The sequence below is a fragment of the Labrus mixtus genome, chromosome 1 (genome assembly GCF_963584025.1).
Source record: "Labrus mixtus chromosome 1, fLabMix1.1, whole genome shotgun sequence".
Classification (NCBI taxonomy): Eukaryota; Metazoa; Chordata; class Actinopteri; order Labriformes; family Labridae; genus Labrus; species Labrus mixtus.
In genome coordinates this window covers 17,941,427-17,961,377 of record NC_083612.1, presented here as the reverse complement: position 1 = coordinate 17,961,377, position 19,951 = coordinate 17,941,427, and the positions used below count along the sequence as shown (strand labels likewise).

Genomic DNA, 19,951 nt, shown 5'->3' with positions numbered 1-19,951 from the left:
TTCTCCGTCCAACAAAGCTGTCTCATTGTTGAAGAAACAAAAAAAGGAGCATGTTTTAATAATGTCACAGTTTGATGTTACAGTGTGATAAGTTAGTTCTGTGCTGCCAAAGGTGATGCATTATTTGTGGCTGGAGAAGTTAAATAAGGTAGAATCAGCCTCATAAATATCAGAGCCATAAACAGCTCTGCTCCATTGTGGGCTTTTTTAGCCCAAGAACATTTTGAAAGGCTGCGTCATTTAGGTAACAAAAGGCAAAACGAGGCTATTAGAAGGAAGGTACTTTCGCAGATCTGAAGCTAACAGTCGGGGATCTGACCTAGAAATTATGAAATTAGGAACAAAATTATTCTAAATAGTTAAAAGTAGGGCATAATTGACGGATCTAGTTGCACAAATAATGTTTGATTCGAGGGCGACTTTCAGTTTTAAATTATTCATGTGTGTGCCAAAAAAAAACCTTATATGTTCTGGGCCAGTCAGATAGCCTTTACTATATTATACTTCCATAGTTTATTATCATACAAAGACACTGGAGCTCTATGAGAATGGGTTAAATAAAAGACAATAATCTGTTTCGAGGTGTACTGTAGGTCTATTCCGCCTACACCACCTCCAGATCCCCGCGCCTCCTCCATCCAACATGTGTCCACACACTCGTGCTGCGGTGCGCATTACTAAAGGAGGATGCATAAAGGCGGAGGACAGTGCGCGCCCCTGGATGCGAGCAGCTCAAGTCGCAGCCTCTCCACTCCACGTTTGGCCCTGCCCTCGTGCGCTCTGCTCGTTGAGCAGCGTGTCTCTCGGCTGCATTTGCCTTTCCTCACACTGACGCGAACACACACGGACTGCTGCTGCTGGTGTATGTATGCATGTGTGTGAGTGTGTGTGTACGGGAGAAGTTATTGTCAGACGAGCACCAGGTAGCAACAATCGGATTTCTCCAGGAAGGGTGCACGCGGGATCGTTTTTCCGAGGGGACGATACGAAGCTTTACGCAATGAGGTGGACGTACCAGAATTTAAAGTGAGGAGAGGTCTCTTTTTTTTTTAATTATTTTTTTCTTTTCATGAACATCTAACATCGTGCGCACTCCTTTCTATCAGCCCTTTTGGATTTGTGTTTTTATTTTTTTTAAATCCCCCCGGAGTAATTTCCTCGTGCAACATCACCGAGGATTTCACTGATGTGTGCGATGTGGAGACTGCAGGTCGCCTTATGTACTCTGTCGGTGCTGCTGTCCCTGTCATCTGCTGGAGAAAGCAAAGCGCGGAGCTGTAGCGAGGTTAGGCAAGCTTATAACGTTAAAGGATTCAGCCTCGTCAATGTGCCTCATCAGGAAATATCAGGTAGGAGAAACTGTTTTTGAACCCCTTTCACCACGTGTCATGTCCCGTTTACCCTCTCGATATAAACAATTAAATGAGGAGCATCACACACAAGCTGAATGAACTATGTCAACGGCATTACTAACATCCCATCATCCCGGTATCGGAAGATCCGGATACAGTCGAGCTCAGCTAGGAATGGTCACAAGGAGTCTACTTTTAAAACAAGCCAAGAAAACCCACATAGTGTATATTTGTCTCAATGACATCTCTGTGCAGCTCTTCTGCTTGGGCGTTTACTTTAACTATTAGGATAAGTCATTTCAGTAAAGTGGAACAGCATTTGATATTTGCCTTGTAAAGGTCAGCATGATCCAGTCCATTTCCCCTAATGAAGGATCACATCAAGCTGCCTGTCATTCATGATCACTCTAGAATACATCCAGTTATCCAGTATCCACCTGTAAGCAGACTTTTAGCTCTTTAAATGTCAGTATTAATCCCCATCCACTGTAAGATTCAATGTTGTACATTTTAGATTTTAGATTTTAGATTTTAAAAGCCAAATTGATGTCAGTGAAAGCAAAAAAAAAAAAAACTTTACCCACACTCAACCCACCTGTTACTTGTCACCTGTTTTAGCCCTTTGCAGCTGCACGCACAGGTTAGAAAAATCAATACATAACCCTTTTAACACCACATCTAACAGCCCAGGAATCATAAAAGGAGACCTCAGAGTACACTTTACCTGCAGTGACCCTCCTCTGAAATAATTAATAATAGACCGCCTCTTTAATAAAAACGGTAAAAGTCTTACTTGAGTCGATTTGAACCAGAAGATGTGTTGAGAAAGTGGCTTGCATACCTGTTGCTGGCATTCAACAGCAGATCATGGAGTTGGTGTGTTGTATATGGCTAAATAATGTAAAATGTTTACCAGTAGGGGGCTGTATGCACTCAGCACCGATACTCCTCTTGCTGTTGGTGTCTGTTTTTTCGATATTCCTCAAGGCTACAGCTTAGGTTTTAATTCATGCTCTTTGGTAGAGCAGAGATATGGGGTTTTATTATCGCTTGTGTGGTGGTAATCACATTTATGGTCAGAGCAGGGAAGCAGATTAGTCAGTAAACATAGTGTGCTCCATGAGATGGAAGAGGGGAGGCAGAGAGGCCTGAAGTTAATCCCTCCATTGCCTCTTACAGACCAAATAGAGATACTGGATTGGTAATTGGCAGTGTCAGGCAGTAATGATCATAGAGCCGACTTATTCGCTTTAAACAGGGTTTGAGCCGGATGAGAATTTGATAGTTTAGTTACTGACTGAACGCGTCTTAGTGAAGTCTGTCACGGATCATTTCATTTTGAGTACTAAAACCAGATGTGTCCACGATTAAAACTCTATATTTGGTAAATTTGAAAGATCCTATATCTGAGGTGAAGAAGTTCTTCTAGGAGAGTCTGCACAAAGAGCTGCTTGAAAATATGTAAAAGCAAAAACAAAAAAAAAACTTTGATGCCAAACTTAGCCTGCTCTGACATCAAAATATATTCAGTTCACCAACAACTCCAAAGAAGATATTTCCAGCAGACTTCTTTAATAAAACGGAAATACACTGTGGTTAGAATAATGAATGTGCCGACTCTATTTTTCCCCCCCTCCCCTCTAAGCACTTGCATGATACTCTTTTAAAGGCTGCAACACATGCTGCCACTCTTGTACTTTTATTTCACTGTTGCTGATATGACAGAGCACAGAACACTAGACAGACACGGTGTCTTCTGATGTTTTCCCGCCCTCTCATTTTTTTCATCAAGTGTTGTTCTGAGATGGAACTTGTACTTTGTACAGAAGATCCAAGAAGTAGCTCTTCATTTGAGTATTGCACAAATTCTGACAATCTGCTGATTCAAAGAGACATTTGCATACTAGAAGTCATTTATTGAAAGAGTAACAAGATTCTTTTGGCTTTTGTTTCCACCATTTTTTCAGTTTAATTAATATGTCTATATCTTTGGGAGACTGACTCTTGGACTTCACTTTGTTTTTATTTGATTAAGCTCTTCTTATGGGAGTAGACATTATGCAGTTTGTGTTGGCCTCTACGGTACAGCCATGCAGTACTGAACAGTTTCCATTTTCAACAAAAGTTCATATCAAGTGGCATAATATTTCATAAATTATTTTTGAAATGCCTGCAAAACATTTATTTGATCATGCAGCTATAGGCTTCATGTTTCAGTCTTCAGGTTCAAAACATGCGCACAGATCTAATTGGCCACGTAATAGTTCAAGAGGATCTTTGGAGCTGTGATCAGACTCTTCTTACCAGTCATGTTCGTGACACAGTCGTGTGTAATTGGATTTTTTTTTTGCCTCCAAATAACCTTTGCATAAATACAACAGAAGTTAGATATAGGCCTCCGGAGATAGCATTGTAGAAATCACTTAATTACGCCTAATTAGCTATGCAAATACAAACGTGTGGTAAGCTGCATGAGAGACGTTAATGCTCATCCCTCCATCATTTGCAACATCACGCTGCTGCTGTGCCTCAAGATGCAGAACACACACGTTTAAAGCTAACGCTGGTCATAACCCCCCCCCCCCCCCCCCCCTCCTGTTTACCAAAGCTGATCATTTTAACAGCCCTCCAATCAGCTGAGCTTAATTATTAAAGAGGTGACAGTCACATGTACATAAAGATGTTTTTACATGGAAAACTACTACTTAACAGGCTCATTTAAAAATATACAGCTTTATGTTTTTAATTCAACATATTTCAACACAATCATTTTATTTTCTTTCTAAAAATGGCAAATACACCATTTACTTTATGCACGTTTCATTCTTAGCAGTCTAGTAAGACTTGTTTGAAATGCACATTTTCACAGTTGTATGCAAATTTAAATCAGTTCATCCATTATTGCCTTATTACAGACGTGTTTGGACTGATCTCATCAGCTTCTAAACCCCATATAGAATATAAAGAATCTCGATAACCATCAGAACAGCAATCCAAACTTAATGCTTCAGGGTTTACATTATCAGTCAGGTGATTTCTGCGTGGCTTTGGCTATTTTGTGTAGAGGAACTGGAGATTATCGTCATGTGGATTCATCGGGCAATTATTTTCTGGATTGACCGATTTCTTCTTTAAAATATCAAGAAATGGGTTTAAAAGGTTTTTGTTATTTTTTTATAAATTCCATCATGATTCACTCAAATGTCTTGTTTACTTTAACAGATGATTATAGGAACCAATTATTCAAATTTGAGTCACTGGATTTGGAGACATTTTTCTTTTTCTGAAAAAAAATAAAAAATAAAAAATCAAACACAACCAAGAGCCAAATGATTTTTTTTTTTTTAAAAGATGACAATTAATTGTATAGTTGACATCTTACCTCTGAATGGATAGCTTAATGCAGGTTTACAACTTTCTTCATGTAAATCATTTGAATGTGTATGTTTTCAATGCTTGCCTCTTATGTATATCTATCCCATCAGGTTTTTTTTTAAGCGCTATGGCGCCTGGGCTAATAATAACTCTAATAAAGTCGCTGTAGGCTGTAGAAGAAGGCAGAAACATTTGGTGCAGAGTTTCCCGCTGTCTCTGAGACGACCACATTAACATGTCGTGGCTCTGCCATGAAGCGATGCAATGCACGCTCAGCAGTGTAACACTTCTGTCATACTGGCTGCTGTGCTCGGCAGATTGTCATCATACTGAGTTTTTAATGCTGGCTTTGAAGGAACTGTTTGGCACTGATGCAGACATAATGTAATTGACAGAGTTGGCTGACTCTGATAGAGGTCAAATATACTACCCACTTCATTGATTAGAGTGTTACTTTCTGTTTTTGCCTGAGGACTCATGAGTGAACCTCGGCTGGTTTTTACAGTATGGGTGAAGTGGGAGGAAGAAGCCAGTAAGAGAAATCTTAAAGGCGTTAGACAAGTTTTCTTAGAATTGGACGTCTCCTAGAGGAGAGCTAGTATTCTTTGCAGAAAACAGGTGAGTAGGTTAGAGTTGTGGAGTTGTACTTTATAAAAAACTTTCTAAAAAACCTCCAAAGCTTGCTGCTGGACAGCTTCATTCAACTGCAGTATGCTGAGGTTTTGAGTCCCTCTGCTCTCTTGTCCATGTTGTCAGTGTCAGAGTCCATCTGCCTGGTGTCAGCCAACCATCTTGTACGCCTGTGAGGATCACCCCGGTGTGCACGCGTCGGGCATTAGTTAAAGTGTCACCCACACAATGGTGTGTGATTGTCAGGTCTTTGTTCATAAACACAATGGCTCCTGAACACCTCAGTCAGACCCTTCCAGCGAGCTCTTGCTCCGAGGCTTTGCTGTTAATATCAACATCTCCTCACACAAAGCGGGAGGGATCCTCATGGGTGGACTCTGCTCTTTGCTACAGCTTTCCAACAAATCACTTGATGTGCTGCCGCTCCTGTGAACGCAGATCCCGACTCTTATAGTTCCTTTCACAAGAATAACAATTACCTTTGGGCTTCATGGTTGAGGCTTTAAAGAATATTATTTGAGTCCTTCTAACAGAAGAGTTATTAGTTGTAGTACAATCCATCCGTTATTCCTCATGTGATTTCTTGATGCTGTCTCTGTTTATCACTCTGGTGTGTGGCTGTTTGTAAGTCGTGAGATGCATGCAGATCCCCATTTCCCTTAAACTCAACCCAGATATCAAAAATACTTTTTGTTTTCACCTAAATGATGGACCCATGTGAACCTTCTTCACACAGCTCAGGTAATATTGTCAACCTTTCTCTATACAGACATCACTGCAGCTCTTAAAATAAACCATCTTACAACTCCTATTAGGGTCTGAATGTGTGATCCTTTTGATGCTGATTAAGACACACTTCATTACAACTGAAAACAGACAAAAATTCTAGATCATTTTCAGTAAAATATTTGAATCAGTTTTAAGCAAGCGGCAACCTCCGGGGTTGAAAAATTAAGCCAATGTGGAAGTGTAAAATCCTGTAGTTCGTCGAGGGTCCGCTTGAGGCTGGCTCTAGGAGACACTTTTTTTATAATGTTTTGATTTTATGAAAAATATGTGTTATCCATAGTTAGGCGCAAAGCTGACATGATTGACAGGTAGGTGCAATGTAAAAGTAAAGTTTGTCAAGAGGCTTAAAATCCGCCTCAGCTCCAGCTCTCAGCCTGTTATTAGGTTGACCCAAAGTTAGGCTGAGACAGGATTTAGCATGGGACGAGCCTCCTGATACCCCTGCCTTAACAGATGGGTGAATTCACTCAGGCTTCGTCCATTAATATTTACAGTCTATGGATTTAGGCCCATTTTGCTTCAAGCAGAAACATTTGTCAGGAAATGTGATTTTATTGGTTGAAATTGCACAAAAGTTTGGATGAGATCTATCCTATCTTTTTACTCTTAGTGCAGTTATTAATTGTTATATTTCATACAGAGGCTCTCAGAAGCTCTCTGGTTGACCTTCAGGTTTTTCATGGTCCTGCATATTGTCACAAGCCATGTAATCGTTGTGCCCTGATGTGTTTTTAATTTGCCGTACATGTGGGGCATATAGGCAGCACACATTTGGGGGTAATACTAGATGTGTTCTCTGCAGCCAGATGTCTAATCTCTAAATAATGGAATGACATGGGACCTTTAGTGAAAGTGTGGGAATACAGCTCTAAAAGCCCCAGCCTAGAAAAAAAAAATATCCATATAAAAATTCAGCAGGGCCTTTTTTTTTTCTAAAGCCCATTAAGATGCTCTTGGCTCTGCCAAATTGGAAATAAGTCTCTTGCCAGCCTGTATACATCTTCAGAGAGAACAGTTAATGAGATGTGAGGGAGATTAGGCTGTGTGTGTTTGTGCGTGTGTGCGTGTTTGTTTGTGTGTCTGTGTGAAGCAGTTTAGCCTCACTTTCCCTGTCTTTCATGTATTTTGCATCTCTTTTGTGGTAGAAAATGACAAAAGTGTTTTGTTTTTCATTGGCTGTGACAGATTGTGAGTATGAAACCCGTGAATGAGCTTGATTGTTGATGCTACAGCTGTACTTTTTTTCTTCTCTTTGTTAGATTTGTTAAATGAGGATTTCTGACAGCCGTCCTGACCTGAAGAATGAGTCAAACCCTGCAAGCATTCAAAACAGAGCATGCATACGGTCTGCAAGCTTCCTGGAAGCCTTTTCTCAGCACTATGTTTGCTGTTTTCTGAGCTGTGTGAAAAGCCTCTGGCTAGCGTAGGAGACTGCTATAGCACTTTCTCTAGTTTTTCAATCAACTCTTGGCCTAAATTACTTATGTAGGGTTGGGATTAAGGATGTCTACCCTCTCAAGCTTCGAGAGGAACTGGAAATAACAACAGGAAGTTTAAGGATGGACGTGATTGTGTACTTAGGGATTAGAAGACAGGAAAGAAGAATTAGAAAAAACAAGACATAAAGCAAATTTAGTCAGTGGAAGAAAGCACAAAGGCATAGGAGAGCATCCTTGACTACCCATGTGGTGAAATCATGACATGATTGTTGACTGTGAGGTGAGAGCAGCTCTGGGATTCAGGCAGGGAGTCTGGGGGGATGCTATCCATCTAAATCCAGGAGAAGAATTATCTTATGCAGGAATGATCCGATTTCTTTTTTCCACAACTTTCGTTAACTGAGTATTTATCAGACCAGTGTGAGACTTAGAAAAAAAAGAACCCAGTATAAATGCTGCACGATTGCTATCACTGTCGTAATCCCGGCTCAGAGAAAGAACAAAGGAGAACTTTTTATTATTTGGAGGATTTAGAGAGAAATGAATAAATCCAGGAATAAGTAGCTATTCAGTATGGACAGGATTTGTTTGACACATCTCTTTTACTTGTGTGTAATTAAAAGTGTTTTTACCATTAATCTGCTGTATCCAGTGTGTTCACCTGTTTTTATAAAGGGGTGAATTTTTTTTTTTTTTTTTTTTGGGGGGGGGGGGGGGGGGGGTTGTTGGACCTCTGGGTTTAATTAAACTCCCATTTAGAACCTCCAGAACGAATGATAAACTAATCTTCACCTGAAAACATGCATGGCTGCAAACAAGCTGAGCTAACATTAGGGATAGGTCCGCTTGCAGCCCCTCAACATGCTGTGTTCGCTGAAGCAGCAGAGAAACACACTTAGAATTTACATGAATGCTCTATTCAGTGTGTTGCATTATATTCTCTGCTGCAGTGTTATATTTTGCAAACCTTTTGTACAAACTTTGATAAGAAAAAAATGAAAGTTGATTTATTCAAGGTGGATAACTGACTGTATCAGATGGGTACACAAACTGGTGTATTTTCCGATACTCATCCCCCCCCCCATGTTAGACAGTGTTAGAGGCATTTCCAATTCTGGTAACGGTATAAGAACAACCCTACAGCTGATTTGTTGCACAGAAGTATTTGGCCTTTTGAACTTGTTTCTATGAAAATAAAAGAAACTCTTATCTTTGATCTCTCATTTCTACATTGGTGAAAATACAAACTGCCACAGGAGGTAACCAGAGGAAAGTCACATGTGGTTTCCCTCCTCTGGGAAAAGTGTTTCCCTTCTGATTTCTGTCAGTGTGAGAGTTCTGCAGAGATGTTGTTATGTTTGGGGTCACATCACTGTTGACATGTGGGAATAGTGGGCTGTTATTAATGATTATAGGGCAGCCCTCCTACTAATGTCTTTGTAGTGGGGCCCTTAGGATTGACCCAGAGCCATATAAAACACGCTGTTTACTACACAGACAGCACTAATCACTCCTTCTGTTTTCCCCCTCCAGCCAAGTGAGTGTTGGTGGTTACCATTATTCATTATGCATGTTAGAGAACCAAGGCGCTCTGTTCTGTTTATCGCTATGGTCTTTCTTTCTTTTTTGCCCACAGAGCATTTTTGCCTCTGGAGGGAAGTCTCTGAATAGAAAGTCCCAAGCTTGACACCCATGATAAGGATGAGGGAGATGAGAGCCACTGGGTGCTGTGGGAAAACCCGTGTCATATGGAGGTGTCAAGGATGCAAATACATCTCACACTTGGGACTTTTTATTTTTGTTTTCGAGACACAGACTAGTACACATGGCTGAGGTGATCTGCTAAATAAGCCACCCCTCAGAGACTGCGGAGTAAACAAGCATTAAGCACAGATAAACACAGAGTGTCAGGATCCTCATGGAAACCTGAAATGCAGACGGCATCGGCGTTACAGATTTGACAATGATTTTGATGTTGTGTTGTAGAAACAGACAGTCTCTCCCCCCTGAAGGACCTCTGTTCTGGTTTCAGTGCAGTGAAGCAGCGGGGGGACTTTTGATGTTTCACAGTCAATGGCGCGGATGCTCCAACATGCAGACATGTTTTTGAGTACAAACAAAGTCACAGCAGCACATCATTGGCTAACTATGAAGCCTGTGAACATCATTCAGGACTCTAAATATAGCCACACTTTCGTCATTGAAATGTTGGAGCAGAAAATTTAGTATTTGGATTTTGTTTCTCTGTTAGCTGTTTTTTTTTTTTTTTACTTGTTCGAATAAAATAGCTTATAATGCAAGGTGAGCTTTTGTTTAATTCCATTAAGGGTAGCCTTTGAAAGAGAAATATATAATAAAATCCCATGCAAAGAACAAAACTTCATGGGTGCTTTGTAGCTCCAAGCCCAGTTGTTCAAGTTCTATTGTATTTGTTGAGGAAAACTTTCTGTGGTGGATTTGTTGCTTTGTTGCTTTTATTTACATCCCTGGGATCATAAAATTTGGAATTGATTTAATTTAACCACAGTGTCAATGTTCACAGTTATGTTGGACGACGTCTTGGTGAAAAGTTTAGTCTTGTGGATGCACAGATAGGCCAAACAGACTTTCTTTGTAGGTTGCATACATTCCTTTTCAGTTTGTGTCGTTTTTACAGGATTTGTTGTAAAAGGAAATATTTTTAGACTGAATATACTTTGTTTTTTAGTAAGTCACTCTATTGTACCATGGTTGCTTCAAGTCTAAAGTTTTCATGCAGCCATTTCCGGATAAAATCAAATCATTCTGTCCTCTTGACCAAACTGACGCATTGTCTTGTGCTCCCTGATATGAGGTGCAAAGGCAATTGTCACCGTCTTTACAATCTCCCCAACACCCTAAACCTTCTGTAAAGAGGTGGGGAAAAAACTTGTGTTATGTAAAAATCGAAATTCTTATCTTCTGAGATTTTAATTAGATTCATAACTTCCAAAAATCGATATATATATATTTTTTTTATAAGTGCTCAGGCTAGCTCTATCACTCAGTAGAATACCAAATGGAGCAGCAAGAAATTCAGTCAGTGTCACAGATGACTGGAGTAGATCCCTAAGTATGTACTAATTCAAAAATAGACTTTGAATCATGAATCATGAATCCAGAATCGTTTTGTGTTGAAAATAGATTCTCAATTGAATCGTGACCCCAAGAATCCAAATTGAAATCAAATCGAATCGTGAGAAGATTCCCAGCCCTAAATCTGTATATTCTTCTTTCTGACTTCCAGAGAGAATAGAAATCTGCTTCCAGCATACCTTTGTCTCTGTGGTCCTCCATGATACTTAGATCTGAAGCTATACATGTGCACGGGCTCCACATTTGACTGGGAAACATGTTAAAACTTGTTTTTATAATTCAATTTGTGCGAATAAAAGAATCAATGTAAAACAAATATACAATAGGGTCCATGCATGGATGATCCTAATCAGTAATATATTATGACTGGTTTAAGGTCCCTTATTGGACGACGATCCATACTCGGTGTCTAGATTGACACATTTAGAGTTCCGATACTGTGTGACTTCTTTGTGCCATCTTTTGCCCTGTAATAGCGGAGGTTCGGTGAAGGTTCAGTAAAGGTTCAATTCAGGAGTTTCAGTGATGAAGAAAGAAAGGCTTTGTGTGAACAGTCTGTGTGGAGTTGTGTTTTGCTCCTATTTCTAAAAAAAATTAGAAATGAGTCATATGCACTTGATCCCCATAACATTCACAAATAGGACAACAGGTAAAAAAAACAGTTATTTCTAAATGTCTGTGCCTTTATTGTGCAGCTAATTTGTGCATTAAGTAAAAAGAATATAAATCCAATTGTATGAAAATGACTTCAGCGACTTTGCAGAAGAGTTGTTAAGTGGGTTCAAACTGAGAGACTGCATCTATCAAGTGGATAGTCTACAAAAAAACAGAAAACCCGCCACCACAACAACAACAACAGCACTGCATAACAACCTGTAAGTATTCCGATTTTTAGCAGACTGTGTTTTCAAAGAGCAGTAGTCGTGAGCCAGAACAAGACAGCAAGCGAAGCATGTTGTTCCAGTTATAAATTGGGAAATTTATACCGATTACACGAGTTCATGACCTGGTGAGGCATGATCTCGTTTGTGGCTTTGAGGTGGAGAGACTAATTGGAAGTCTTTATTATTTTTATGTTAATGCAAAAATGTAGAGGGCTGATCTTAACCCGGGGTCACATTTCTGGGCTTTAATTATAACATTAAATTATAGGCTTTGCTCTGAATTGCCCTGGGGGAATATAATGACAGTCCTGCTTGTGTCAGAGGTTTGCCTTATGTTTCTTTATACTACACTGCCTCATTTCCTCTTGACTTCCCTTTAAGTCACTGTGTTTCCTACACTCAGTGATCTCTTAGCCAAATTCATATTGATATTAACAAACTCCAGGATGGTTCTTTTTTTGCAAAAGTAATGCATTTGCATTTAAACTCTTGCGACAAAATATGAAAGGAAAGAAGAGAAGGAGAAGGTTTTATAATAGCAATTTGAAACTATGAAAAATACACTATTTTAGATTGTGTCACAAAACTAAAAACTCTGTCAAACTAGATGTATTTTGAATGTATAATGGGGCCACAAATTGTATTTTTTGCCAAAATTGGCTTCTAATGAAGCATGTTGGACTTGCAAAGTGCCACAGAACAGTAGTGGACTTCATCTGGAACTAAAGACGTACAGCAACACTTTATTTAAATCACTCTCCCTTGTGGTAGATGGAAGTGTAAGGCAGTCTTGCAGCAAAAGATCTGTAGACTCACACCACTGACTTGAATGGGGCTGCTTAGGGCATCTCCAGGGGGCTGTGCCGTCATGAAAAATGTGACAGATCATGTAACCTTAATGTTACGATAGGACTAGTTGGAAGAGTCATTGCTGTTAGATTGTCGATAAGGCTTGAGAGAGAAAATCTCCAGCTTCAAAATTTCTGTTTTATTCATTCAAAGCCTGTTGAAAAGAAAGTGTGATCACTTTGATGAAGGCGTATTGAGATTGAGGGTCTTACAAGCCCATGTCCAATGTTTACAGCTTTCAGAACCTTGAATTTCTCCATGTGTCCAATGAAACATCTGCCATTGTGATGCTTTATTGGCACGGCCCTGTTGTCTGGCTCCTGCAGGGTGTTAGAATCTGAAAAGGAGCCAGCCTCATCTCTCTGCTCCCAGAGCCCCGCTGTTCCCCGTCCCCTGTGTAGGCTGCCGGTAAATGAGTGGGCCGGTCATCGCACACCCCGGGGCTCTACCTCGGGCTCTTCAGACCACCAGCTGTTGTGTTTAGGACTGAGTCATGCACCAGTTAGCTCGATGAATCCAGAGCTGTAACCTCGCCTTATGTTTATTCTTCCCTCTTAGATTCTGATATGAACAAGTTTATGATGAACTGTATGAGACAAAACAACAGAAAAACCCAATTTTTTAACAACCATCAGAGTGTGACCAAAAGATTCTCACCTTTTACGTCAATGAATAACTAACAAGTAATCAAAATCACTGCCTTTCCCTGCATGGATGGGGTGTTAAAATGATCATTGAGATGCACACTGGGAAAGTACATGTGGGTTTTCCCCTCAAGTCTCATTACCAACTTAGAAAGTTACAGAAACATTTGTTACAAAACTAAACAGTTGACAAACTCAACACAATCTTACACAGAAACATGACAGACTAATTAAGTATTGGATATATCAGTGAAGTTTCTTTGTTCACATTTTTTCTGTTCTGATCACATTATGACTTAAAATCATGAACACACCTAAATCAGAATGTCTTTCCAACTTGATAATCTGAACATCCAGGAACACGTGAATGCAGCATGTGATGCAAGCCTGTGTGGTTTTCATGAGTGCTAGCAAGATTTTTAGCAAAGCACTTTTAGGTTCCTTATAATCCTCAAACCTGACTAGGATCCAGGCTTCTTTTAGAATCATTTAGTTTAGTTTTTTTTTTTTTTCGTTAATAATTTTGAAAAAAACGTGTTTTTAGAACCTTAGAAGACATGTGAATGGCTAACCATGTATGTTCAATTCAGTTAAAGGTTGTACAGTATATACTTCAGTGGTACAGGTCCAGCCTGGTTAAAGATGTTGCTAACTCTGATATGGTGGAGTTCTGTTCGTTTTTCCACTGTGGCCTTCTCCTCATGTACAGCTTCCCATTGCAGTACTGCACACAATGATTTCCTGCCTTTCTTTTTACAAGAACTGTGAACGGACATATTCAGACATACGATATATTTTTAAAGTAAATCTTAGTTTGTTGAATGCAGGTCAGGGCAGGTGGTTTTTATTATTCTACTTATAAGAGTCACTCGAAGGCTCCCGTCCTTTTATTAATATTAGAATGAGGCACTGAGAGCCGTCTGTGTTTACTTTCAAACCTTTTCTTGTCCTCCAGGAATGCTTTAGAATTATGAATAAAAGTACAAATAATCTGTTCGACTATTTTTTCAATGTCAAAAACAGCAAGTGGAGCAGGGTCAGCAGTTTCAAGTGATGCTATTATTTCATTTTATTATTTTTGCATGTTAGTTAAAAATAAATCTTTAATCTAATGTTTGAATAAAGACTGTTGAGTTAATCATTAAATACGTCAGAAAGTCTTATTCAGTAATAATCATGAGCTCTACTCCTGCATAACATATTTTCCTCAATCACACTGGTAGAGTACCCACAAAATAAAGGTTGTATATATATATTTTCCTCCCTTAGTTGACATTTTGATTTGACACGTCCCTTTCTTTAGGAACCCTTTCAAAATAAGGGTGAAACAAAGCACTATCCACTATCCAGCTACCTCTTATTCAGCACAACCTGATGTGTGACTATGAAATTCATCTGCTTTATTGTCCTTATTTCAACAAGCAGGTTCACCTCAGACTCAGGCATAAATTCAGCTGGGGGAAATTGGTCACAGGCATTACCCATGACAGAAGCATGCAGCTATACAGTATATTATACAGTATATTGTAGCCCTGCTTTAATAGTTTTCATGCATGACTGGAGGTAGCGGTCATAAGCTCCCCTGAAGTACTCCTCTTGTACGATGGTTTACCTTTGACATTTACCACGAGAGTCTCCAGCCTGGTGGCACACATTTATGTCTGCAGATATTAAGCGTAAAGTCAACGAAGTGCTCAGTAAAGCATGACTGCATATGAAATGGAGTTTAAATAAGTTAAAAGCTGCTGAAATAAGGAAGGAAATGTATGGTTTAAAGAATCTCAGCATGAGTGTGGAGGTTTTGTTCTCTTCTGCTTTGAAAAAGAATTTGAAGTTGCCTGATTACAATCAATTGAAGGCTTGATATTGACTATTGACTGTAAAAAGATCTAGAGGACTCATCTTCACCTCTTGTTGTACAAAGTTGAAATCAAATTTTGCTGACATTGTGCTGTATATAAATATACTTGAATTTGGATTCTTGGATTTGGATTTCACCACCTTAAACACATTCAACACACATTCAATGGCAAAAATCCCCTAGGTTGAATCCATTTCTACCTTACAACAGAGCAATGCAGGAGCCGCATTTGTCAACAGAGCTGTCAATCATGATGTTTCAACTACTTTGTATAGCATCAAATAACTAATTCAAACTAAACCACTCAGGACATTGAAGCTTTGGATTGAAATCAGCATGATACGAACTAACTATAAGCACAGAAACAATTTCTGAGTCAAAATGAACTTGACACCTACAATATGTTAAGTTTTTAGTTAGTAAAGAGGAGGCAGGCTTTATGACCTGGACTGCAGCCAGTCGCCAGGGGGCGATCAAGAGATTTTGGCTTCACTTTTCGGGAGCTGTAATTTCATTAACCTCATTAAACACTAGGAAATTTACAGATTTACATAATAAGATTAATAATCATAATTGTGATTGTGAATCAAATTTGATGAAATCTTGCTGTTACAACCTTCCTAATAGTAAACCAGCGATAGATCAGCCAAAGTCTGTAATTTAAGGTAATGTTACCCTTTGAATGGAAATAGATGGGAATTTTTGGTGTCAAATACAGTGTTTGCAACCCTCACAAACGTACAGTCAAGTCACTATTTCCAGTTATATGAATGCCTGCCAGTTGTAACAACTTTAAATTTTAAATCTCTTCAATCCAGCCCACATGTTGGACCTCAGCAATAGTCTTCAGCCTTGCTTGTTTCACACGTCTGCTGAATTTTCTCCCATGTTGATTTCCATGCTTCTAGCCAACAGTTATTTTGTCCTATTTTCTTGTCATTGTTCATGTGGATACAGTAGTCTTTCAGTGATTAAGTATAAGTGTTTCTCTCCACGCGTCTTTGATACATGGTCTGTGGTCCATGCCTGTCGCCCACAATTTCAGGTATTTCTGTTTCATATTTTCAACTTGGTAATAGCTTCTCCTTTGAGCCAACGTTTTTTTGTCACTTCAGAACCTGGCTGGTGCAATTCTGTCATTGTGCAAAATGGAACGCCTCCAGCACTTATCATCTATGGGGAAATTCAGCCAAAGATGTTTGGAGGAAAAATACAACAACCATTTTTGCCCTTTGAGATTTCAACCCAAACAAATAACCTCTATTTTGTGCAGGTTCAGTGCGGCACAGTAACATATATCTTTGATTAAAGACATGCAGGACATACTGTGATGTAAAGGTTTTGACTATCTACATGTTGTCTTCCATAAGTAAAGTGTTTTCATTTACACCTGCACGGTATTAGGCTCTTCATCAGACTTAAATAAGGGCAAAGTTGACATCATATTTTAAATAAGGAACCATGAAATTATGAACTAGAAGAACTCATGTTGTTCAGGAGGTATAGCCTCACCCTCACCCTGCTTCATGCCACCCTGTGAAACACATATTTATCTTTCCATTACTGTCACTCACTTCCCAACTCTGGAAGTTATTTGAAAGTTAGAAAATCTCTTAGCAGTCTCCCACTGTGGTAACATATGGTTGGAGCGATTGTGGGAATTATCTGTGTCATCTTGTTTGGACATATTCAATTTGGGTCTCGGGCCCCAGTGGAACTAGTTGAAAGTAGGTGATTTGGGTGATGGAGAGGAGATCCAGATGGCAGAGCAGTGGTAAGATCAATCAGTCTTGATGCTTCCCCCCCCCCCCCCCCCCCCCCCCAGTACAACATGCTGACAGATGTGATTTAACACAGTAATTGGGTTTACTTTCACTTTCTGGAGTTGTGTTGACAAGTAACGACACCTTAAAGCATTGGGAAACTTGCTTGTAGACACTATTATGTGTTAATTATTCAGAGTGTTTAATTCATCAAAACAATGCATTATCATTAGAACTCTTCAAAGAGCCTCAGCTCAGGCTTCTGACACTACTGCTGATTGTTTTCATTACCAAGTAAACTCCCATTCAACTTTTAATATTGTTGCTCTTTTTGTCATGACATGGAAACTGTCTGAATGTCTAAAATATATTTGGTTTATAATCATGTATGCAAAAGAAAGTCAGCAACGTCTTAAAATTTGTTTTGCATTTTATTCAAAATCTGAAAAAAATATTTAGTATTCAAAGCTTGTGCAACCCTATCTGCTTTTGTTTTAAACTGCATTCATGACAATTCCACTAACCCTCTTTTCTCACTCCCCCTCCTTAGAATCGACAATTGCTTTCCTTCCTGGCTTTCAGAAATCAGAAATCAGATGGAGTCCTTTAAGTTGGTTTTATGGAGGTCTTAATTATATTTTAATTCAAAGACTTCATTTTCTTATCAATTTTAATGGTTTCCTCTTTTAAATGCCTTTTATTTTGAACAACCCCAAAACAATAAGGACTTAAAGCACTTGAGCTTTAAGGAAGATCAAAAACCAATGAAATAATTAAAGAAATAACCTGACCCTAACCTAACCCTCAAAACTCATTTTTAATCCCAAAAATGTGTACCTGCTTGAAAATGTGTTTTGAAGTCCTTCGATTTCTACAAATACATCTGAAATAATTAGATAGATCTGGTTTTTGAACGTGCCATGCTGTGTTAACCTCACAACATGAAATACCTTCAGGTTTTTTTTCTGAATGAGTACTGCTTTAGTCACAAAGTCATCTTTTAATTCTCAGTATTTTTCATTTCTGAACTAGAGCATTGTCTGTAATGGATTGCAGGATGAGATGTGATGTAGTTCCTCATAGAAAGCGTACTGCGCCCAGAGACTCATCTGACAGTTGGTAGCCTACTTTTGCTTTGCATTTTAAATATGACTTAGATGTGTTTAGAGGAAGAATGTGTCCCACTACATTCAGAAGACCTTTGATTACAGTAAAGCTTCTTTATGCAGATTTTAAAAGTTAACCTTTGAAGAACACTTATTGTCCTGAATTTATATCTTAACAGCTGTACCTGCTCCAAAAAGAAAAGTCCTACATCATAGGGAGCAGTCTTTAAGTCTCCCATCATTCAACAACCGCTAATTCCATTTGCGAGTGTGATGGAGCTCCTTTTGCCCTCTAAACTAGGTCATGTCAGCTGAATAAAAGGGCCCTTCAAATGTGCCACTGCCCAAATAAAGGAGGACAGTCACTGCCCAGATGTGTGAGGGGCCAAGCTGTACCTGAGTCAATAGATCTCAAAGATAGAGGTGTCAACCTTTCACAGGGAGCTGAATCCCAGCCAGCCTTTTAGCTTTTCCCGTCCAGTGGGCTGAACTTGGCAGAACCATTTAGTTTGAAGAGGGAAAAGAGAGAAAGTAAAAAAAAAAAAAAAAGGACAAAGACCAGCACTGTCAGGGATTTTAGAAACATTTGTGACTTTGGTTCTCCTCTCCAGGTGAGAGAAGTCCGGTTCTCTCAGTACTGGCTTTTATTTCTATGCTTTATTTGTCATAAAGCTTAGTAACTTTTTTTTCTGTTTCTTATGCAATACACAACACCAACATGGCATCCAAGCACAGCCATAAAATGTCAAGACAAAAACAAAAGATTTTCCATTTGATTTATTCAGTTTCACACAGAATTAAAATGAGCACATAGTGTGATTTTAAGGTTAAGGACAGTGATAATTAATGTAAGTGTAAATTAATATTTATGTCTCATGAATAGAATTGTTATACATCCTAAGATAGTCTTCAAATATTAACTTCTATGAAGGCATGTGAACGGGTACAGTGCTGGAAAGCATAACATTTCTACTTAAAAACAAAACTTTCAGGGCGCTGATGGCCTAGGGGTTAAGTTGAATTTGTTGTGGCTGTAGACCTCCAAGCGAACTGCCTGGGTTTAAGTCTTAATCTACAGTTTCCAGAAGTGCTGCTAATACGTTTTGAACATTGATCTTAATTATCTAAAGGAATGTATTTTTATAAAAAAAAAAAAATAAATAAATTACATTTTTGAACAAACGGGACAAAGAAACATACACATGACAGCAGGGACTTAAATGAGCAAATTAAAGATCACATGGAATTTAAAAACAATCGAAACAAGACATCAAAATATTTTGCAAGACAGTATCATACATGGACATATCTATAGAACAGATTTCAGATCATTTAACATGGAACAGGGAACATACAACATAGACAAGACTGTAAAATACAACACCCAGAGAGCATTAAGTATACACAGAGGTACAGGAGGGGCGCCAATCTACATAGCAGCACTCCCTACATAATAGGTCAGCTACACACACACACACACACACACACACACACACACACACACACACACACACACACACGCAATAAATATATCAATCATGATAGGTAAAGTCAGAGGAGTGTTGTCCAGTAGTAGCTTTACCTAAATCGGGCACCATTGAGGTCCATTCGGGAATACATATCAGATTCACTTTGAATGTTATTGTATTTGCGTCTAAATATTCCTTTGGCTGTTGGGTAGTCCATGGCTGTGGTTGCAGTGGATAGCAGTATACCTCCAGGTACTTTATGTAAATTTGTATAGTAAAGCAGATGATTGGTTTTCAACAGAATCAATTCCAAAAACTGCGAAGCTGAGATACAAATAAACTGAATAATGGATATCATTGCAGAGCGGGCTCAAGTAAATTCAATATTTGAATTGAAATGTCAAGAGTATGAACCTGCCTCCAAAGGGTCCGTGCCCTCATTTGAAGGCAATGAGTCTCTTCACATTGGTGCTCTGTGGCAGCCCTAGTATAGGAGCAGAGAGGAGGCAATATTCCAGAGGCACTTCTGAATGAGACTCGAGCTGGACTAGTGCAAGATCAATGGTAATAAATGTGATCCATTCAAGATGGAGCTCCCCTGTTATTGAGCTTTCCTCTCTGCTGCTGTGTGAAAACTGCCCTAGAAAAAGATATTGAAGATAGAAAGAAATCCTAA

General features: G+C 39.1%; 1 protein-coding gene across 2 annotated transcripts in view; it reads left to right on the top strand.

Moving 5' to 3' along the window:
* The first annotated feature begins 730 nt into the window (after nt 1–730).
* Nucleotides 731–19,951, top strand: part of gpc6a (glypican 6a) — a 142,109-nt gene continuing 122,888 nt past the window's right edge. For both annotated transcript variants that reach the window (XM_061036039.1, XM_061036030.1), the window contains exon 1: nt 731–1,349. In XM_061036039.1, the coding sequence (XP_060892022.1) occupies nt 1,187–1,349 (163 nt within the window). In that variant the 5' untranslated portion in view covers nt 731–1,186. The remainder of the gene's footprint in view (nt 1,350–19,951) is intronic.